The 24449-nt window shown below is 37.3% G+C and overlaps 2 protein-coding genes across 2 annotated transcripts; both read right to left on the minus strand.

Moving 5' to 3' along the window:
- Nucleotides 1-1776: 1776 nt before the first annotated feature.
- On the minus strand, nucleotides 1777-10883 carry LOC125403981 (olfactory receptor 1078). Its single transcript, XM_048439611.3, has 2 exons — nucleotides 10858-10883; nucleotides 1777-2686 (listed from the first exon to the last, which is right to left on the minus strand). Exons 1-2 carry the CDS (start codon nucleotides 10881-10883, stop codon nucleotides 1777-1779), a joined length of 936 nt encoding a protein of 311 aa, XP_048295568.3.
- A 10364-nt stretch (nucleotides 10884-21247) lies between these two features.
- Nucleotides 21248-22203, minus strand: LOC148121809 (olfactory receptor 7A42-like). The gene is given in 2 exon segments (XM_087906724.1): nucleotides 21248-21273; nucleotides 21276-22203. Coding segments are annotated over 2 exon segments (954 nt in total).
- Between the last annotated feature and the right edge of the window lie 2246 nt (nucleotides 22204-24449).

The raw sequence follows: 24449 nt of genomic DNA on the forward strand, positions 1-24449 counted from the left end.
CAACAAGTATATTTGCAAATATCATATGAGATAATTTTCTTTTTACTTAAACTACACACACATGCATACACACATGCACATATTTGTGAATATATATACATATATATATATGTATATATATACATATATATATATATATTCAATTTAAATGAAATTACAACACAGAGGTTAGGATTATCTCCCTAGTAGCCATGACTAGCTAACAAAACCCCCAGTGTCAGGAATGGAAAAGTTCCCTTTGAATTGTTGATCAAGAGGATCTAAACAGTTTAGGCCATTGCTGTTGCCCTTGGTTACCTCCCAGCCTGTGAAAAGAAGACTCTATTGCTGAAGATATTGTCCACTTCTGAAGGAACAATAGAAGAGGACAGGGAGAAAATCAAACATTAGTACTACAGTGACAAATTCTATGAACCACAGCTATGGCCAGAATGGAAATCCATCCCCCAAAATGTGACAGTGACAGTTATGTTTAAGAGGTAACCAATAGTTATTAAACTTAATTCTCACTCATAGAAAGAAATTCACATCTGGTACTCTAAACCTAGGAAATTATCCATGAATAGAGAAAAGGAGAATGAGTCTTCTCCGAGAACAATTCCCCCAGTAGGTTGTCCACTCCTATTTGGTCAGCCCTAATCACACACATCTAAGAGCAAAACCAGGTGAACTCAATGGGTTGTATACACTCATCTGTGTGCATATATACTGTGCGACATTAAAAATAAAGAATAAGAGGCCATGAATTTGAGAAGAATTGGCATGCACAGGATGATTTGGGGAAAAAATGAGTAAAACATCAGAAAAATAATACATATATAACATTTTTTAAAAATAATTAATTTAAAAATTAAACTCCTTATTATTAAGAAGACAAGTTAGGCCTGGGAATATAGTTAAGTGCCTTACATGCAAAGGAAAGAACTTAAACTGGAATTGGCAGAACCCAATGTTGTGTGGACACCATGGCTTGCTTCTAATTTTATCCTCAGAAGGAGGAGTTAAGGGTCCCCAGGGCATAGCTAAAGAGCACTGAGAATGAGCAAAGTCAAAGAGAAATGGAGGATGCTTATAGCATCAGCCCCATGAGTATGCACTCTGTGCACCTAGGCACATGTGAGCTCAAGCACATACAGAAACATGTACACTCACATAGAAAAATGGGAAATGAGAGAATGAAAAAGAAAAGTCAAGGTATTGATAAAGAATAAATGGTGCAAAAATAAAAAAATTGATATATTCATAATTATGCAATTTGCATATTTAGTAAATGGTTTTATATGTATAATTAATCTCACGATGGAATCTACAGTGAAACAAAAATATTTCTCAATAAAAATACATGTCTGTGGGAGTAAGCTGTGCTTTTTAAAGAATACCTGTTCTTTATATGAATGGGTATTTCTAAATGATTCTCATGTCATTTTGCAATAACTTTGGGACTGGACACCAGGAAAATGGTTTCAGTACCAGAGATCAGAGATCTCAATCAATGAGTTGCTTGCCATATGCAGCTGAAATCGAGTGATGAGAATTTCAGTAGTAAATTGATGAGAAGTAAACAGAAGAAACAATCTCTTCTACCATCTGACCAGAGTCCCAGGTTCCAGGAGTCTCTCTCCTTTGAAGACGTGATGACTAGTAGGTTACTCAAGCCCCAGTGGAAGGCACACACCCATGTGCACTAATTGGCCTCACAGGGTTATTAATAACAAAAAGAAAAAGGGAGATGACATGAAGCTAGGAGGGACACTAGGTCAAGACACATGGGACTTTTTATAACTTCCTCCCAAAGAGTTTTTTCAGGGCACTCTTAACATCTTTATTCCTAAGACTGTAGATGAAGGGGTTCAGCATGGGGGTGACCATGGTGTACAAGACCGAGGCTGTTGAACTTGTTTGTGAGCTGTGGTTTGCAGCTGAACTGAGATACACTCCTAGGCCTGTGCAGTAAAATAAAGAGACGACTGAGATGTGAGATGCACAGGTGGAGAATGCTTTGTACTTCCCCCGAGCTGAGGAGATTGCACATATGGAGGACACTATCTTGGAGTAAGAATAGAAGATACCAGCAAGTGGAACAGTAGCCAGCAGCACAAGTGTAAAATACATCACCAGCTCATTAAGAAAAGAGTCAGAACAAGTGAGCTGGACCACCTGATTAGGTTCGCAGAAGTAGTGTGGGATTTCCAGCTGTGTGCCAAAGGACAGCTGCAGCATCATTAAGCCTTGAAACACGGCATGCAGAACACTTACAATCCACGACACTAGAACCAGCAATCCACAGAGCTGGTAGTTCATGATTACCGTGTAGTGCATGGGGTGACAGATGGCCACATAACGGTCATAGGCCATGATAGTCAGTAAGAAGTTGTCCAATTCTACGAAAAGCAGGAAAAAATATATTTGGGTGATGCACCCTGCGTAGGTGATGACCTTGTTTTGGGTCTGGATGTTCACCAGCGCCTTTGGGACAGTAGTTGAAATGAAACAAATGTCCACAAAAGACAGGTTGGAAAGGAAGAAGTACATGGGGGTGTGTAGACGGAGGTCTGAGAAGATGGCCAGGATAATTAACATGTTCCCAAAGACAGTGACCAGGTACATGGAGAGGAAAAGACCATAAGTAAGAGGTTGCAGATCTTTGTCTTCTAAAATTCCCAGAAGAAGAAATTCTGAAACTCTCGTCTTGTTACATGAGTCCATGTGTTGTATTGCACTAGAAAGAAAGAGAAAACGCTGCAGCTATTCTCCACACAAATAGATATTGCTCACATAGATTTATAATTTTTAGCAAATAGCTTAAATTCTGCACTTAGTCATGGATCTAGTCCTTTTAGGACATTCTATGATGTTTTAGGATGAATCCCTCCATATCCCTCTCTGAGCCCTTTTTCTTGAGAAGTCATGGAAAGAACTTTCTTTTCGCAGATGAGTAATATATAGGAAAGGCTAACCACATTTCAGACACCAAACAATTAGAGGCTGTTGCTGTGTATCTTATACCTGTAATCCAAACACTCTGAGGGCTGAAGCAAGAAGATTTCTACGAGTTCAATACCAACACATGCTACAACTGTGTGAGACTTGGTGTTAAAAAGTAGAATTCAAGGCCTGCTCCACAGAAACCAAATCATGGGAAAGACTGTGAAAGAGATGTACAAAAAATGGCCAGGGGAGTTATAGGTCCTAGTACAGAGCATACTTATGTTACTTTTCTCAATTATTGTTTTGTGAAACTGCTTTCTAAACATACATGTTTACATGCATCAATATGTGCTGTTCTCACCCTGAGTCAGAGAAGTGTCTCATTGCTGGGGGTGGTAGTTAATGCAGAGCTTTATAAACTGTGGAAATGCTGAGAATAAGTGACTCTAAGCTGTTGATGGGGCATCTGTACCAACCTCCATCCACCCTAGGCTCAGAAAACATCAACGATAATAGGCTAAAAGGAACATAAGAGCCAGAAGATGAGGAGGAGAACCTGGAAATGCTGGACATGGTATGCACATGATTTCACAGCACCTGTGATTTCCTAGAGAAACCCTGAACAAGATCAAGCCAGTTAAAAATTCCAGCATGGACTGAGGAGGGGCTATTGAGTCTCCTTCCAGTAAAGGAGCTATTGACAGTTAATATTGCTAGGGCAGAATCATTTTTCTTCAAGGCTGTGACCACAATCAGGTTGCTTACATCTCAGAGAATGGTCCTATATGCATGCATATATGGGAAGCTCCAATTGGACTTAATGGTTTTTTTTTTTAAAGAGGATATGAATGTTGAGAAGGAGATGTGTTGGCTCCTGGAGGAGACAGAGTAGAGAATGGGGTTGACAGGATCAAAATACATTGTATACATGTATGAAGTTTTCAAAGAATAAATATAAAATGTTGTTTAAAAAGAAGAAACCTACAGCCTAAGGAAGGGAGTGCATATGTCTCTGTGTTTGTCTCTTTGTATGCCTGCACGTTTGTCTCTCTCTCTCTCTCTCTCTCTCTCTCTCTCTCTCTGTGTGTGTGTGTGTGTGTGTGTGTGTGTGTGTGTGTGTGTGTGTGTGCTAACAAATGTGTCAAAAGATCAAGTCCCGGGTTTGTGCTTATTAATCTCACTATTCCTTACCTCTGCCTTCAGCTACGGAGGATATTAATTTTATAAATGTCAGGACAGAAACAGTAGGGAAGATGACATTGAAAAAGAGACTTCAGGAAGCAAGGAGTTTGATTTCAAAAATCCCACCCTGCTAGTGCCAAAACCGCACAGGTGTTAAGTTTCAGATGTTGAAGCCACCAATGAGCCAATGAGAGAGACAAATTGTGATGAGAACTGGTTCAGAGAATGCTGAGCAATAAAGTAGTCTGAATGCTGTTGTTAAACTTCAAGACAGAAGGAGACTCATTCACATCACGTTTTTCCTGCATGTAAGATTCTTGAAGAGGCTTGCTATGAATTGAAATGGATGTTCTATTAACTACTATTGATTTTTAGGATCTCCTGCCATTATAAAAATAACTCTTCTGTACAAGAGTCCATCACCTTTGTGCTAAGAAGTGCTTATCAACAAACATACATGGCCCACTACGGCCCACTATGGCCCACCATGGCACACCATGGCCCACCATAGCATTCAGAGGCTGTTTCCACTAAGCCTTCCTCACCATTAACCCTCACTGATCAATCCACATTGTATCCAAGAGAATTTGCCCAAGATGCCCAATGATTTGAACTTTACTTTGCACCATGTTTATTGAAGCACTATTTTGCTAAAATGTAAAAACACCAAACATATTCAAATATAAGGGACTGACTCAATTATGACTATTTAGTTGAAAGAGCATTAAAATGAAATCAAGACAGCAGTATGAAAAAATACTTATGCAAAAAGGATAATCAGAAACTTTTACTAGAAAAAAAATCATGGTTTCTGCAAAACCACATACAAAATATATGTACACACAGACCAGATTTGTATATATATTCCAGAACATGGAAGCTATAATAGGCATTCTGTTTTCATGTTCTCAGGGTGTGGTGCAGCTTACCAATAAAGACAGTTAGCAGTCCTGCAACTTGGTCAAAATCAAAACTATTCATTCATTCTTTCATTAGATATTGCATGAGAGTCAGTGATGTGGATGTCTTATATCACAAATAAGAATTCTGAAAATAAATTTATAAGCCAAAAGTAACCGAGTGTCTTTGCCCTAATGTAGAAGTTGACCCAGGGTTTCCATTTTGTAAACCACCCACGGAAAATAAACATGGAAGTAAACTGAACTCAGGCATTCCTCAAGAGTGGTAGATGCTCTTAACCACCAAACCATCTCTCCAGTCCCCAGTTTTACTCTACTTTGTTGCTGAAAGAAACTCCATTGTGTACACATGCCAAGCTTTCCTTATCCAGTCACTTGTTTACAGACACTTCGGCTGATGCCTTAACTTGGCCATTTTAAATAATATGGCAATAAACTCTGGCCAAGCATTTCCTTATTACATTGACAGCAAGACCTTCAAGAAAATATTGAAAAAGGCATTGCTCTCCACCACTGAGTGGAAGGCCTCCACTCTTCTTGCAATTCAGTTAAACTCACTTCATCCTTGTTGTGGTTATCAGCATGTTTATATGGGTCAGATTAAGTCTTGATGAATTCCTCTCTCTGGACTTTTAGGAAACACCCTGTCAATTTAATTTTGAGTTCATAATTCATGATATTAACAAATCATTCATATTTTGTATCTTTTTGAACATTTTTATATTCTCATTCAATTTACCCAGCTGTGTAAATAAACTAAAATATAGTTGATGTGTCTTTAATATGTGCACTGAATATTGTGAATTAAAAATTTCAAGTATTTTTTAAAGTCAGTGTAGGAAAGAATTAAACAGTGATGACTAGAGGCTAAGCTGAGAGGAAAGGTTATAGAAAGAGGTTGCAGAGTGGGTATCAACTACATTTATATAGGCAGAATAAATTTTAATGTCCTGAAGCGCAGTAAGGCGACTGTGGCTCATACGTATGCTTTTATGTACACAGTTTTATAAACATAAGAAACAAATGCAGTTGACTACTCTAACCCTGTGTATGTTTTTTATCATATGTTTTAAATATTAAAAAAATAGAAAAGAGGAATTTGAAGAATCCCAGCACACTGTAATGACACACATTTCATGAGCTAGGTAGGCTGAATGACTGGGTTTGACTACTACACATGTGCCAAGCATTCACACTGTAACCCACTTATTGATCCTGTACAGTGATGGCAGCTAGATCTAAAAACTACTGGGAGTACAGAGATAAAATTTTAAGACATCACTAATCATCTTCCTTCTATTTTCATGCTCGTGTGCCCCCAAATCCAGTACATGAGAGACTCATTCCATACGGATCTGTGCAACTTGTAAAGTGGGAGAAGTAGCAAAATGGGTGACTACACACAAAATCATCACATGGATAGAAATTCAAAATTTATAAAGTTAACATTATAATGCCTTAATAAACAGAAATGTAAAATTTGAAAACCCATAAATTTCTTGCCTTAAAGAAAGATGCAAACACTGCATTAGTAGCAGTTTAATGAATATGAATTCTGAAGTGCCTGTAACATATGATCTTAGTTTACATCAAAATTTCTTCTTCATATTATGCCCATATTCATACCTCACATTTTTCATATGGATGCATTTATCAGCAGTATTCATAACAGTTGCTAAGCCCATGGCAAACACCTTCCTGTGTATTGCTGTATGTTTTGTAGTTTTCTTTCTCTCCTTTTTGAACAATATCTACAGAGCCCTGGAAATAGAATATTATGAAGCAGCCAATTTATTTCAAAGAATGCATAACATTTTCTAATACCCATGTGTCATACTTTTATCAGTCTTTCATATTCTTTCTTATTAATTTACTATTATAGCATTCTGTTAAAATAATTAATTTCTAAAGGCAAGTTCTCAACCAGGAGTGACTTGGTTTCCCAAAGGGTATTGAGCCTTGTTTTTCTCTGCCACACAGGGAAGTAGGATGTCAAAAGCCCCACGTTGTGTAGTAGAAGCCCACACCAAAAATGGCCTGGCCTTGAATTACAAAATGTCTGTGATTTTGTTATTAATAATACTTGCAGATTGTCTCCCTATTGCCTGTCATCAAATCACATTTTTGACCGATCTATTAAAAGTAACCATTTTATCTTGAAAAATTCCACCTCCAATCAATGCAAAGGTTCTTTGTGGGTTTTGCCCTTGAATAAAAGTTTTGAAGAGAACATTATCTTCTTAAATAATTAGCGACTCCCAGTGAAAAATATTCACATGCTTCCACAACCATTTTTATTTCCCTATTTTTAAAATGGCAATTTATTTTAGTGTTTGTGCTCACATCAGTTCTTTCACACATCTCTTTGAATTTCTGTGTACATGAAATAAGTAAATGGCAAGAGGAAGCTTGTATAAAAATGATCCCAACACTTTACTGGAAATATTGCATTGAAGAGCAAGAATATGATACCCCACTGGGTGTGAATGGGAAGAGCTTACACAGGACCTGAGTAGAAAAGAAAGGAAATGACTAACATACTCGCCTACGTGACCAGCCTCACAGGTATAGAAGCAAGTGCAACATCATGCTTTAAGACATGTACTAATCCATCTATTATATAATTCCTTTCAGTGTCAATAAGTAGAGGGAACAACATGCTTTAAAAAGCTTATCTTATTACATTATTATCATGAGATAAGATTTGGAAAAAATCTCTAGTATTGGTCTTTCTCATCAACAAAGAAGCAGAGTGAAGTATGTCTGATCTAAAACACAAAAATAGCTTAATTTCATTGCATTTCCCTCCATAAATTAGAAACATTTCCCTGTTTACCCTTGGGCTTGTGTTCCTTTATTGAAGCAATTTGTGTTTCTGTTCATCTCATTTTTCCCTTTTAATGTCAGCAATGAGCCCTGCATCAATCAGTTCAACACTCATTCCTCTCCTTGGCACAGTGAATACACGAAGAATAGTGAACATATTATAAATAAATCATGAATTGCAAAGCAGACAAGCCCAGCAATCCCGTTTTTGTCTAGGGGTCTGGCTCTCAGCTGACATCAGGTAAGTGCCCTTAGGTTCCACTTTCTTTTCCTTCCCTGCAATATCCACTGAGCTCTTAGACTCACCTGGATCCAAGACTGGGGAGGAAGATCTCCCTGTAAGGGTCAAAGTCTTTCCTGATGACTGAGGAAGGGAACCGGAGCTCTGTCTCACACAGGAAGGAGAAAGGAGTCAAGCGTTTGTTCTCCAAGGAGACTTAACACCTCAAAAGAAGCTCCATGTGCTTTCCAGCCCAAGACTGCTTTCTCAGTAGAAGGGTTATCATAGGAGACGGTTGCTGCTCCCTGGATCTGCTCATTAGACACACTCCTCTCTGCTTACATCATCCTCTAGCCACCGGATTTCCCTGAGGAGCGCTGACCTGGAAAGTGGAGTCTTATCATGTTGATTCTGTTCCCAATAGAGTTTATAATCCATTAAATGATTTTTTTAAAAAAAAATTCCTCCTTGTCTATAAGCTATCTTAAATTTTAGAAATCTGACATTCTAGCATCTTTCTGACCTTTCACGTGTTTTATTATTTGTTTAATGAAATTAGGAGATCTAATATTCAATATATATATTTATAAGACTCAAAATTTTAATTTTTAAAAATTATATTCTTCTCTCATAAAATATAACCAGACCATATCTTTCCCTCCTTACACTCCATCCAATTCTTCGCCACCTCTTCTCTCCCCCAGATCCACCTGTCATCTCCTCCCAGAAAATAGCAGGCATCCTGGGGACATCAACTGAACATAGCACAAGATACAATAAGACCAGGTTCAAATCCTGACATTATGGTTGAACAAGTTAACCCAGTAGATAGAGAAGGGTTCCCAAACCAGTCAGAAGAGTCAGAGACATCTCCACTTTCAGGAGTCCCACAAAAATGCCAAGCCAACAACCATAACATGTATGCAAAGGACCTAGTGCAGCTCCATGCATGTTCTTTGATTTCTGCTTCAGTCTCTGTATGCTTCCCATTGTCCTTACTGAGTTGTTCCCCAGATTTATACGCCTTTCTTCAACCTCCACACATAGTTTTTCATTTAGTATCAGCTTCATTCAGTATTAATGTTCTTAGCATGTGCTTAAAATGTTCTTATACCTGTGGAGTATCAGCCACCAATCTTAGGCCATTTCACTGAAGAAAACTGACTATTCCTTCCCCAGTGAAGATGGACACTTAAAAGAAATCCCACACCAGCTCAGAATTGAGAATAATAGAGGGTTATTTATTTAGGGGTAGATGCATAGATATTAATCCTCTGCTGGAATGGGGTACAGCAACCTAATCCTGCAGCTGGAAAAGAGGCTGGACACATGCTTTATATCAGCATACATAGTATAAGAGGCCACACCCAAGTGGGTGGGTATCTTAAAGGCTACTGGCAGTAGAAATTTCTACTGCAACTCCCCCTTTTGTTTAAACAAGAAAGTTCTAAGCCTAATACAAAGCTATATACAATAAGAACAAATATCAGGTATAAAAATTAGAATTACAACCAGCATAAACAATATTAAGAAACATGTAATAAATGTTTCAATAATTATCCTATCCTAATGAGTTTAAGTCCTGTATAATAAATAACTTGGCCAAGTCATGAGAGGAAAGTAACTACAACTATCTAGTCTTCAACCCCAATGAAGACCTAAGAAGGGAAATAATATTACTTGAGTAAGCAGGAAGTGCAATCAAGCAACTTCCAACTTCCAAAATGTGTAACAAATGACAGAGACAACTGGATACTTGGGCAATCACCCACAGTCTCATTTGCAACATTGGAGCAACCAACTTTGGCTAAGGCCTAGAGTAACTGAAAAACCATTTTCAGAGGCAGGAAATTTTTCAAAACCATCTTACCCTGTCTTGGCAAGATTTGACAATCTATTTTTTTGTATCCTGCTTGCCCTGTCTGGATATCATGTATTTTGTCAGTGGTTGATGCATGGGCAGTTCCTTGCCCAAAGGCCAGTTTTGCCAAGAAGAAAACAAGCTCCAAGTAGAGTATCTCCAGTGTTCAACATTCTCTCGGGAATAGATCAATGCTGCCAGGAGCAATCGTGTCTCACTTCAACAGAACCCTAAGTTATTTAAATGCCATATTCTACAGCTCTTTGAAGTGGTTGAAGATTACCTATCTATGCAGAATACAGTCTCTATGTATCTAAAGAATCTGATTAGTCTAACTATAAATATGACAAACATGAATGACTACTGACCTATGAAGATTAATACCTATATAATCTAAAGACTAAGACTTCATATTAGAATATTAATCAATACTTAAACAACAGTGCAACAAATGAGGGCAATTATCTCAAAATGTATAAGTATCTTGAACAGAGGTAGAAATGTATATTTCAATATAATAAATATATCCTAAAATTGTATCAATATACAAAATGTTTTAAGCAGAGGTAGAAGCATGAATACATACAATATGACAAAATAACTTTGCCTAAATATATAAATATTGTAGATGAAAAGAGGAATATATTCAATATAATTTAAGTTTGTATCAATATACAAGAATCTATACCAATGAAATTGCCTATAAATAATAGCTCACAAGTATCCACTCCATTACTCACTGTTATTATTAATGTGAGTAAGCTCACACTAATCTATTATCCCATCCAACTTCCTCTCTTTTTTTTCAAAGAGAACCCTGATTCTACATAATTTCCTCCCAACTCTATACCAATTATAATCAACCCCTAAATGATTTCCCTAACCCTAAGAACAAACTTTGTTTAGAGAGGGGAAATCATCTTCTAGAATTACTTCCAGCTGTCATGGGGGTGATGCTCTTTGTATGGGATCCTGTAAAAGTAAAATTATGGTTAAGTTCCAAGATTACTATCTGGTATAATTGCAAATAGTCTCTGAGTATTTGGTAGGGCTTTTTCTAAGGTTCCTATTTGGAGTTCTGACAAGAATTTGTAAACAAGTGCACCACTTCAGCTAACCAAGTTGGAACCATCTTGAGCAGCTGGTATCCAAAAGCAGGTCTTATAGAAGCACTATCATTATCATGACATCATATCAACCAGGTGGAGTTGTTGTTGTGGGGCCCTATCTTCTTCCTAAAAACATCAAAGATTACTGCAGGAAAATTCATTGTTCATTGTGGAAAATGTAAACATTATTTATACAGACATATATATTCAATGAAAGGTACAATAGAGACAAAAAATAGGTATAAAGAAAAGTAATTTTTTTCTAAATTCTTTCTTCTTTCTGTCTCATACCAGAGGGCTCTTGACATGAAACAGGAACACCAAATATTTCTTTTAACAACATGCTTGGATTTAGAGAAGGACAGAGTCATTGTCCAACTCCAAAGACAGATCCATATATACATATACATATACATATACATATACATATACATATATATATGTATATATATATGGATGTGTGTGTGTGTGTGTGTATGTTTTGAGCACCTGCCCTTACAAGTCATATTGCTTTTTCTTGATGATCTTTATTGAATAGTTATTTTTCCTTCGGTCACCATCCAAACATCCAGGGTCTCTTGAATTTTTGAAGATGAGTATTTTCCTGTAAAGACAGAAGCAGAACCCTGCCCCAACCTGAAAAGGTTTCCTTACCACCTGTATGGCTGCCACCTTTGTGAATGAGCTGTCATTTCTTTTTCTCAAGAGATTTCTTTTTTTCAAAGTGAATCTTTATTAATTTTGATGACCCACGGTTTTTCTTCTCTAGTGGAAACAAGAGCAAAACCCCTTCCCCAATGTAGTACATCTCCTGCCCTCCATTGTGAGGTCAACACATCCTTGAAATACACAGGCTGATTTAATTCAGAAGACTTTTCTATTATCCAGTGTCTCTCTGCTTCTGTTATCCCTTTCATTAGCATTAAGAAAATTCAAGGTTTATAAAGCATTATGTAATCTATTTCTGGGGGTATTTTCCATTCCTTTCTGTTTGTTTAACATATCCTTTATAGTTCAATTTGGTCTTTTTTCAAGTGCCTGTGTGGCATAACTGTAATATGCTTTATACTATAATAAGAAAAAAACTGTTTCATTTTCTTAGAGACATATGTTGGACCGTTATCTTTCCTTATTTGTGCATGTATACCCATGATGGCCATAACTTCTAATAAATGTGTGATTACTGAATCAGGCTTTTCTGATCTTAAAGCAGTCCACTGAAAACCTGAATAAATGTCAATGGTGTGGTGTACATATTTTAATTTTCCAAATTCTGTAAAGTGGAACAAATCCATCTGCCAGGTTTTTTTCTGTTGAGTAACCTTTGGGTTAGTCCCTGCAGGTAGCAGTGTTTGGGTATAGAAATAGCAAGTAGGAAATCTCTTTAGAATCTCCTTAGCTTGTTGCCACATAACAGAAAACTCTTTCTTTAAACTTTTGGAATTAGCATGATGTTTCTTATGGAATTCTGAGGCCTTCAACACACTTCCAATCAAGAATCAATCAATTTCTGCATTACCTTGTGCAAGAGGACCTGGCAGATCCATATGGGACTGCATGTGCGTTTTGTATATGGGACAAAGCCTATTCCTGATTATATCTTGAACCTGTATGAATAATGAAGTCAATTCTGTATTACCTGGTATAAATTCAGTGGTTTCGTTAAGCAAAACTACTCTTTCTGCATATTGTGAATCAGTAACTATATTAAGAGGTTCTTTAAAATCCCTTAGCACCATGAGAATAGCATATAATTCTGCCTTTTGGACACAATTAAAAGGACTTTGCTCCACTTTACTAATTCTTCTGATTTTTAACCTGCCTTCCCTGACTTATTTGCATCAGCATAAAATGTCCAGGCTTCAGTTATTGCAGCATCACATACAATTTGGGGAAGAATCCAAAAAGTTCTCATTATAAGGTTAAGTCTATCACTTTTAGAATAATTGCTATTAATTTCTCCCTCAAAATTAGTACAAGCTCTATATCACGGTTCATTGTCTTCTTATAACCTTTTCATTTATCAGAAGTAAAAGGCATTAAAATCTCTGCTAGGTCTACCTGCTAGTTCACAAAGTCTCAATTTTCTTTTTACAATTAATTCAGAGACTTTTTCCACATAAGTTTTTAATTTTTTACTTGGTTTATGTGGTAAAAAGATATATTCTAAGATAATGTCATCCCTCTGCATAAAATTCCTGTAGGAGAAATTCTACAATATGACTAGAATACAATAAGATCTGGATTCACCCTATCCACATGTGCCTCCTGTAATTTCTCCTCAACAATTGTCAATTCCTTTCCTACTTCAACTGTTAATTCTCTTGGACTATTGAAGTCTTTATCACAATCTAAGGTTTTATTTAATTATTAAACAAAACTATTAATTTTGTTATTATTAATATTAGATCAGGTGTTAATTATTAATTATTAATTAATATTAGTTAATTAATAATTATTTATTATCAATTATTAGATCAGGTGTTATCCCAACAGCTGGTCATAGACTGGAAATGTCTCCTAACAATCTTTGAAAGTCATTAAGAGTCTGCAATCAGTCTCTCCTAATTTGTGACTTTTGTGTCCTAATTTTCTGCAAACCTATTTTATAACCTAGGTAACTGACAGAATCTTCTCTCTGTAATTTTTCAGGAGCAATTTGTAATCCCCATTTTGGCAAAACTTTCTTTACTTCTTCAAGCATTCTTTCTAAAGTATCTATGTTTGAATCAGATAATTTTTCAGTATCCTTTGACATGGATTCAATTTTGTCTGTCAAATTGATGTTACCCTTTTCAATAGTATTAATTTTTACAGGTAACTTTTGGTTTTTGATGCTATTAATCATGGCAGCTATCTGTTCATTATCAGTCTGTAAAGACTATATCATTTCTAAAAGTGCCTCATTCTTGGCTCTGTTATCAAACCATTTTCTTATGAATATAATATGAAGAAAAAAACTGAGTCCCAATATCCAATAAATGGATGTATCACCATAACCACATAAGCCTTGCAGAATACTACCCATAGTATTAGCAAAAAAGCTACTAAAAGTTTCAATGGTAATGTTATCTACAATTATATAACTTTCAAGTTTATTGATTTATTAATTATTTGTTATGAAATCTGGTAAATTCTTTGAGGTGGAATAATCTTTATTGACTAGGTATTGTGGTTGCAGAGTTGCCACTAAAGATACAACCTTGTACCACTAACAGTCCTGAGTGGCTTCAGTTTCCCTGCCTTGGTGCTGGTTAAATACTGATAAATATGCTTTGTTTGATAAATTAAAAAGCAATTAAAACAATTCCTTACATGGAACAATAAGTCCAGAACTCAGGAACCAGAAGTACAAACCATAAGTTGTGCAGGTCACCATGCAGCAGGGAATGCAGCAGGAAAAGTGGTGGGGGGAGGCGGCATGCACAAGATTGGGAAATTTCCAAGTCACCACATGCAGTTAGCTCCACTGTGGCGGGGGTTTTATATAAAAAAAACTGCTTAATAGATAAAACCAAGTCAAGCAGTTGGGGTTGGGAGACTTTCTAGGCTGTAAGCTGTATAGGCCTTTAAGCAGATCTGCCTGGTTGATGTGGAGTTAGGATCCATGTGGAGAGCCAGATGAAGAAGGATGCTGAAAAGAAATCCCATACTAATTCAGAATTGAGTATACTTGATGGTTATATATTTAGGGGTAGACTCATAGATCACAATCCTCTGCTGGAATGGGGACTGATAACCAAATCCCACAGTTGGAAAAGAGGCCAGATGCATACTTTACATTGACATATATAGTATAAGAGGCCACACCCAAGTGGGTGGGTAACTTAAAGGCTACTGGTGGTCAGAATTCCTACATTACCCCAGTGTCCAGTAGTCTCCAAGCTAGGGGTTGTGTCTCATGAGTCTTTTTCTTCTTTACACTGGAGTTTTGATTAAAATGGTTTGATATTGTCCATGTCTCATGTATGACCCTCAGAGACAGTAAACATGCCTCTGCCATGTTGGGATGGGCAGAGCAAGCAGGCAACGCCAATAATTTAGTACTAGCCATGCCCACTTAACTTTTAAAAGAAAAAAAGCACTCCTGGTCAAAAAATAATTACAGATCCACACATGATAAAGACAAACCCAGATGGAAGACACCTCTAAATTGGTCACAGTGTAGGATAAATGTACATAGGCTTGGGAGAGAAAAGAAATTGTTATAAAAAAGTAAATTTTTAAAAATAAGTAAATAAATAATACAAAATCTTTAAAGAAACAGAGTACAGACGGTTAGAGATTAAAGGAGTAAAGAAAAATAAGTCATGTAAAGATGAAAATACACGGAGAATCTGGGTTATGTATATCATTGTATTTCCTTTGAATTTTTTGACTGTGAATGAGCTAAGTAAAGAGAGACATTTCATATTCATATGAACTGCTAAGCTAAACCAACAAATATATTTTAAAAGTGTCTTGATTTCAAAATTTGGGCCTAAGTATAAGTTGCTTTGGAAAAGAGGTTCTGTTTCCATAGAGGGTGAGAACCTGTGGATTTCTTCCAGACTTATGTAGCTTGATGGAACAAGACCCCCTTAAAGGTCTCCTTAAGCCCATAAAATTACTTTAACCAACAAAATGCAGGAATCAGTTTGGAGAGAACTATGCCCAAATTCCCAAATATTGTTTATAAATGTTTGTTACATTTAGAGGGGGATATTCCATAGAGATAAATACTTTGCATTGGTATGGATCTTGGTCTATTGATAAAAATTTTAGGTCAATTTTATTATATGTATATTTCTGCTCTTGATTAAGGTATTGTGTTTGTGCAGCTCATTTAAAAAGTAATGTATAATTAAGAAATATTGGTTGATAAATTGTCATCCATAATAGTCAAGCTTGTTGTCATGTTAGTTAGGTTTTCTAGATGGACATATATATTTCAGATAGATAGTTTTTCTTCAAACCATTCAAAGACTAACAGAATATGTCATTCAAAATGTTTTAAAAACTTAAGACATTTTATGACAATGAAGCCATCTGTTCCTAGCAGCACCAATCTATTTCAAGAGGATGACAGGCATCGAAGAGGCTTCTTATGGAGTTTGCTAGTCATTTGGGCAAGAAACTGTTCTTGCCTGAACTGCTTGATGTTATGCTATATGAAGTGGACATGCAGGACTTATAGAAAAATGACTGCTAAACTTGCCTGAAGGTGAGATGGTCCTTCAGGGTTATTGCTTCATGAAAAAATGTGCTAGACATTCTTCAGGACACAGAAGAAAGTGACTGACAAACTGCCAATATAAGTGGAACTGTCTTTGAAATTCCCTGCTTTCTGGAAAAGTCTGCAAGATACTATGGGCCTGGAGGTTGAAGATTGGTACCCCAATAGTACAAAAGAACTTTAGGTGACTGCCCAGACAGTGAGATGTCTCTGTCAATTCTAGAGCTTTGGAAGTTGATTACAATTCACTTCCTGTTCATTTAGGTAATATTATATCTTTCTGGAGTCTTTGATGGAATTTAAGAATGGATAATTATAGTTTTCCTTAGATATGGTAACAGATAAAGTAGATATAACTATTGTAACTATAATTATTGCTTGGTACCTGATTTGTATATGTAATTTTACCATGTTAAAGTAAAACCTTCCTTTTTATTTAAACAGAGAAGGGGAGGTGATGTGGGATTCCCCTCTGTATACTATGAATGTGTTTTATTGCCATTGGTTAATAAAGAAACTGCTTTTGTACAATAGCTTAACAGAATATAGCAAGAGAGAGAGAGAGAGAGAGAGAGAGAGAGAGAGAGAGAGAGAGAGAGAGAGAGAGAAGGCAGAGTCAGGGAGAAGCCATTTAGCCACTACAAGAGACAGATGCCAGACACCAGACAGAACCCTACTGGTAGGTCACAACCATGTGGCAATATACAAATTAATAAAAATAGGTTAATTTAAGATATAAGAACTAGCTAGAAATATGCATAAGCTAATAGGTCAAGCAGTGTTTTAATTGATACAGTTTCTGTGTGCTTATATCAGGTCTGGGCATCTGGGAACAAACAAGCAGCCTCCAACTACAAGTATGAACAGCAGTGAAGACCATGTGATAAGCTACAGAGAAGAGGGTTGTAATTGCTGTGAGTGTTTCTCTCCTACTATTTAATGAGTAGTGTATTTTAAGTTGAATTCTAGATCGTTACACCATGTTAAGAAGAATGCTGACCTTGTTGTTTGCCTACATAGGAGGAGTATAAGTGATTTTATCAGGCTCACAAGTGGGTAAACTGTGATGCTTAATTCTGGTCATCCAATAGTTAGGATCTAGAATAAAGTAGGAGAAGTGATTCTGGGTGGGTGAAAGAATTTCTGTGAAGAACTGATGGAAGTGGACATATTTTTACTGGAAGTTCAGATATAAGGAGGCAGAGGGCAAACCTGATGTATTTACTTGCCCAGCTTCAGGCCTCGTTGGTAAGGCATCTACTCTGTTACCACTGCTGCCACCCTTCTCTGATATTGAAACCCAGATTCTTCAGTCTTTCAAACTGAATTAAAGACCAGCAGCTCTCTAGGGACATGTCAGGCCTTCACCACCACTAGGAACTGCTGAGACATATAGCCTTGTGAGTTGAGCTATTACAGGGTTCTCAGCCTCTCCAACATGCAGTAATTTCCTTTGATAAGTCTATTTCAGTTCTGTTCTTTTAGAAAACCATGACCAATACAATGAACATGACTGTACACAGTACTTTTGGGCAAGTATATGTAGAGAAACACTTCAAAAGAGAGGACTAAGGAACTAATTCTCTGCAAATCTCAGTAGGAACAAATTTTAGATTTTTATTTATTTTCTCACTTCTGTAAGACTGCTTAATTTGTTCAGAGAAAGGAAGAAACAGTGCAAAATTTAGTCCAAACAGTCTTTCTACATAGTGGCAGCAATATCTTATATCCTATGATGTAGGAAGGTCATCTGTCTATGTGTCATTCTCATTGGTTAATAAAGAAACTGCTTGGCCTGATAGGTCAGAACATAGGTGGGTGGAGTAGACAGAATAGAATGCTGGGAAGAAGAAGGCAGTGAGGCAGTCGACATGACTCTCCTCTCTGAGGCAGACGCAGGTTAGGATCTTTTCCACTAAGCCACGACCTCATGGGGACATACAAATGATTGGAAATGGGTTGAATCAATATGTAAGAGTTAGTCAATAAGAGGCTAGATATAATGGGCCAAGCAGTGTTTAAAAGAATACAGTTTGTATGTTGTTATTTCTGGGTGTAAAGCTAGCCATGCGGGAGCCAGGTGATAACGCAGCCTGCCACTCCTTCTACAATCCTAACTCAGGACATTAATTTCAAGGAGGAGGGGGTGTGGGGGAGCAGGAGGGGATTGGGAAGAGGGAAGGAAGTGTAAATAATTGAATGGAAAAATAAAAAAAGAAAGAAAAGGGAAAAAATAATGAGTGGTCGGCGCTAGAAATAGTTACAAGCTGGCAACACTGAAGCACTCAGCAGTTTGCATTTATATTTATTCATTCATGAACTTGTGATGACAATGGTTAAAGAACAGAAGATCATGAATTTGGGTAGGAAGGGGGATGGAGGGGGAGGAGAAATGATGTAATTATATTCTAACTAAATACTAAAATATTTAAAAGAAAATAGATGAAGATTAAGATCTAAAAAATAGGTTTAGATGTATATTATCGTAGCACATAATTATGTGTAGAGAATAGTAAGATTGGAGAAAAGTATGATTCAACACTTTTTTCTTCTTTAAATTAAAAAAATACTTATTTTATCTCTGTGTATGAATGCTTTGCTTACATATCTGTAGCCTGATGCTACAGAGGTCAGAATGGAGTGCCACATTCCCTTAAAAGTGGGTTACACATTGTTGTGAGCAACCACATGGCTGCTGGGTTTTCAACCACATCCTCTGCTAAAGCTTTAAGTGCTATTAACCACTGAGTCATGTCTCCAGCATGTAGAATTAGAATTTAAGCTCTTAAACCCAAGCTGTTTGCTATATTTTTAACACTTGGCCTTTAATAATACTTTTATTTGGTGATTGTTGTGAGTTGTGATGCATATGTCAGAAACAACAGGCAGACTTCCACCCATCCCTACCTCTGTTTCTCTGATGATAACAAAACACAGAACAATAGCATACTATTACACCCAGAATGGTAGAAACTGCACCCATCAAAACACAGAAGAGTTTCATTGTCCTAGCATCAGTATGATTGTCCTTTAAAGCCACATCAGCCTCCCTTATTTCCCAGGACTATACTCCAAAGTAACTCTAGATCAGTCATCATTTATACTTTTTCATCACATGGGCTTTGTGTATGGTCGCTGATAATATTATCTAGACATTGAATAATCATCCCAGAGAAATGGTGGTGTAGATTACAATGGGATGATTTCTGAGCAAACCTGGTAACTGAATTTGATTCTGAATCCCACCTAAATTTAGAGAGAGAGAATTGATTATTCAATGTTGTCCTGTAATCTTCCCATGTGCACTGTGACATACACTACCCAGAGATACAAATACAAACACATATACACAATAATAATAACAACTATGATGATGATAACAATAATAATAGCAAATTTAAAATATAAATACAGTCAAATAATGCTTAGGTTGCATAAATTTTCAAGTTGTAAAGTGTAACAGCATTACAGTAAAGTATTGTGTATCTCAAGATTGTTAGAAGGCTTGAATGTCTTCACATTAAAAATGTTTGCATTGCAATTTGCTGTACAGGCCCATTACCCTAAGTTGCACATGAATTAAAATATAATATGGAAGTCAATATGCATGTTCAAACATGAAAAGAAAAATTAATGCAATATTTAAACATATTTAAAACTCTAACCAGCAGTTAAAAAGCACACTAGTATCTAAAGTCCACATTGTCAAGACAAAGTTAAGATGATGCTGTGCAGAGAACACCAAGCACAAAAGACAAAACTCAGGCTTTCGATTTTCTGCAGCTATGTTAAATGTTGCATTGGCTGCCAAACTTTGTTTTCCTCTTGAGGGCCATGCTTGCTTACATGTTTGTAAATCAAAACAAAAATAAATATTACTGTATATAATATATGCCATAATTTAAGAAATTATTTTGAATCATTGTTGATCAGTTAGATAAGTGGAAATGTCCATATACTTTCAGTCTTGTGTTTGGAATAACTTTGGGAAGCCAGGACTGCCATAAAGTAGAAAGCTATTGCATAACATATGTGGAGGACCAAAAATGTGAGCCTATTTACACCTTGTCTGAAGGCCAGAGAGTTTGAGGTTGCTCCAAATTGTTAACAACAGTTAGGGCTATACATCCTGATATAGGGTATGGTTACTTGGTTCTTTTGACATTAAGATGGCCCATACAGGTAGATCCACTCCACTCTGACCAATGGTCAGGAAATTCAAGCATAATTCTGCTCCTTCTTTTTAAATAGGAGGTTTGACCTTGGGAATGGCTGCCCTCAATGATACTTGGTTTAGGGTAGGTTCACTCCTAAACAACAGAAAGCTAATGACTTGATACGTCAAAGTATTGAAGCAAATCCTTTGTAACAAATTGAAGCAATCTTTTGTCTTCTTCCACTTGTTTTATTGGGGTATAAAAGTGTAGGGAAAATTAAATGCAGGATTTCAATATTCACTGGAAATCCCTCCCTACATTTTCTGTTTTATTATTTTCACTCATATCTTTGCCCTCTTTACTATTTTTCTGATCCCCATTCCCCGACCCTGGAAAGCAGCATTTTTTGTTGATCTGGTCTCCAACAAACAGGGACAACAAAAAGCTTAGTAATACGCTTTGCATATGTTGGGTACACAGGAGGAATGATAGTAATGGAGATTCCAGGAAATATTGGTTCATATTAATAATATATATTTTGTTTTTATTTATGCATATGTGTAGGGGTATTGTGACTATTAGAGTTGGTAACTAGAAAAAAGAAGATGGAGTTTCATCCCTTAGAGCTGGAGTTACAGGCAATCATGAAGTTACAACCTTGGTTCTGTGAACTAAATTCTGATCCTCTCAAAGAGCAGCAAAGGCTTGTTGAACAATCTCTCCAGACCATCCATGAAATATCTAGATGCACCTTCTCAATTCATGAACTGAAGACAGAGACTCAATCTCTGGCTCTGCAACTCCACTTTCCTGCAACCCGGAGACTCCTTCAGCTCAGTGCAGCGGGACAATTTATTTTCCTCCTAAGAGTCTTTCCAGAGCTCTCTTCACATCTTTATTTCTTAGACTATAAATGAAGGGGTTCAGCATGGGGGTGACCACGGTGTACATCACTGAGGCTCTTGCAGCAGAGTGTGAGCTGTGGGTCACAGCAGAACTGAGGTACACTCCTAGACCCGTGCTATAAAATAAGGAGACGATGGAGAGGTGAGATGCACAGGTGGAAAAAGCCTTGTACTTCTTCTGAACTGTGGAGAAAGCACGTATGCAGGAGACTATCTTGAAGTAAGAGTAGAGGATTGCACTGAGGGAAGTGACTCCCAATAGGACAGATGCAAGATAAATCATCAGGTGGCTTGGAAAGTTGTTTGAGCAAGTGAGTTGGGCCAGTTGGTTAAGCTCACAGAAGAAATGGGGGATCTCTACATCTGTGCAGAAGGACAACTGTAGCACCATTAAACTCTGTAGCAAGGCATGAAGGATGCTAATAACCCAGGACAGCAGAACCAGCAGCATGCAGACCTGGGGATTCATTATAACTGTGTAATGTAGGGGGAGACAGATGGCCACATATCGGTCATAGGCCATCACAGCCAGGAGCAAGTTCTCCAGTTCTGCAAAAACCAAAAAGAAAGACATCTGAGTGATGCAGTTTTCATAGGTGATGGCCTTGCTCTGTGTCTGGATGTTCAGCAGCATCTTTGGGACTGTGGTGGAAGTGAAGCAGATGTCCACAAAGGACAGGTTAGAGAGGAAGAAGTACATGGGTGTGTGCAGGTGAGACTGTGAGATGATGGCCATGATGATGAGCAGGTTCCCAAGCACTGTGACCAGGTACATGGACAAGAACAGTGCAAAAATGAGGAATTGAACGTCTGGGTTTTCTGAAAACCCAAGAAGAAGGAATTTTGATATTTTTCTTGTGCTGTTGCTCCCTGGTTCCATGAGTCACGTGTATCTGTGAGAAAAGATAAGGGCAGCATGACTCTTATTCTCACATTACTGATATAGCTGATACTATGCTTTATATTTTCAACATAATAACTTCTGAATTGTGTCCATAGAACTGATTCTTTTAGGGAATCCCTAACGCTACTTTTAAGTGACATTTCTTTCACTATCTGGGTATTCCATCAAAGGTATTCCATTATTATAATATTAATAGTATTCTGCAATTTTAATTGTAAACACATAGTGTGTAACGTGGGAGGTGATGTGTGCTGTGAATATGTTTTATTGCCAATGGTTAATAAAGAAGCTGCTTTCAGCCAGTGACTTAAGGAGTAAACCCAAGCTGTAAGAGATATGGAGAGAGAGTAGGCAGAGTCAGAGAGAAGTAAGGTAATGGACAGAGGAGAAAAACATGATCAGCCAGTAGGAAGATTCCAGTAGGCTATGAACCTCATGATAAAATATAAAATAATATAAATGGTTTAATTAAGATGTAAGAGCTAGATAGAAACAAGCTTAAGCTATTGGCCAAACAGCATTGTAAATAAGTTTTTGAGTGATTATTTCAAGTCTCGGCAGTCAGGAACGAATGAGCAGTCTCCGTCAACAAATGTGTGCTAATTATATTCAGGAATTGTTCAGGGATTTTATAGAGGTGGGGATCAAAAGAAATTTTATGCATATGAATAAAAAATTTTAGTAAAACAAAGCAATCATATCCACTGCTGTTAGGACTGATGGTTTGACATCACCAGATTTCACACTTTTTTATTTGTTTCTCTTTTGAGACAGGGTTTCCCTGTGTAACAGCCCTAGCTGTCCTGGAACTAGCTCTTGTAGACCAGGCTGACCTCAAACTCACAAAGATCTTCCTACATTTTCCTCTCAAGTGCTGGATTTAAAGGCATGTGCTACCATCGCCAGGCCTAGATTTCACATTTTATTAGATGTGATCATATGTATAGATAATAGCAAATAAAACTGATTTAAAGCAATTATCTTAATACATGACAAAGAGTAAAAATACAATGAAGAAAATTAAAGCAGGTGTAATTGAAAGGGAAGGTGTCTGTCTGTCCATGTTCATGGGTGGGAAGGTATATATATATTAGGGGATTTGCACTCAGGACTTCCTGCATACTAAGAAGGTGACATTTTGACCAGATCATTCTGTGTAGTGGGATATACTGTGACTAATAAAATGCTTAGCAGCAACCCAGTCTCTAGTAAGGCTCCCCTCTACGACAGCTAATTGTTTCCAGACACTGTTCAAGATTCACCAGAAATGAAATGGCTTCATAATGTGCACCACAGTTTGAACTAATTGCAAAAATGTTATTTCCGCATGGGTATAATTATAAACTCATGGAAAAGAAAAATCTATCACAACTGAGCCACAGACCCCATTATACAACAGAATGTGAAACGGCAATCTGCACTATGAACATTCACTTCCAGATGAATGGCTGTCATTTAGTGAGAAGATAGGCAAAGAAGGGGAAAAAGAACATTGGCATACATGTCTGTTTACATATGCTTGTATACTGTGACAGGCTTAGCATCCTACTGGAGAATTTTACAAGCAATGTATGAGAAACTATGCACACATAATATGAAGAGACACATTTTAAGAAATACAGAACCCTGAAGTTGAAAGGGGCAGTGTTTATTGTTTTTACCTTAATAGAATCAGATTGTGGATTGTTTTTATTTTCAATATTTCCAGCTTTATTTATTGTCATCAGTATTTTTACTTAATCAAAATGCTATGGCTCAGGCCATCAGACCCTGCAAGCTACAAGTCCCACCCTGCATCCAAAATCACTTTCCCCCCTACACCTTCAGTAAAACTCTGAAACGCAGCCTGCTACTACACAGAGAGGACCAAGAAGTGAGTGACCAGCCACCCAGTGGGACACCCCACTCTCAAGACCATCCATACTGGGTCAAAACCCTAGCCCTTCCCCGACCTGCCTCAGCTTCTCTGTTCAGCCAGTAGGAGGGTTTCCTGTAGGTAGGCTGCTCCATTACTCCCATCCTGACCACTGGACCCTGCAAGCTGCAGGTCCCATCCTGCCTCTAAACTTGCCTATCCCCCTGCAACCTCAGTGGAACTCTGAAACAGAACCTGCTACTACACAGAGAGGACCAAGAGATAGACTGCTCCAAAATCCCTGAGACACAGACAGTAACAGTACAGTAACAGTACAGGCCAAGAACAGTTCCCAAGACACAGACAG

The sequence above is a fragment of the Myodes glareolus genome, chromosome 6 (assembly GCF_982192425.1).
Source record: "Myodes glareolus chromosome 6, mMyoGla1.1, whole genome shotgun sequence".
In the NCBI taxonomy this organism is placed as follows: domain Eukaryota; kingdom Metazoa; phylum Chordata; class Mammalia; order Rodentia; family Cricetidae; genus Myodes; species Myodes glareolus.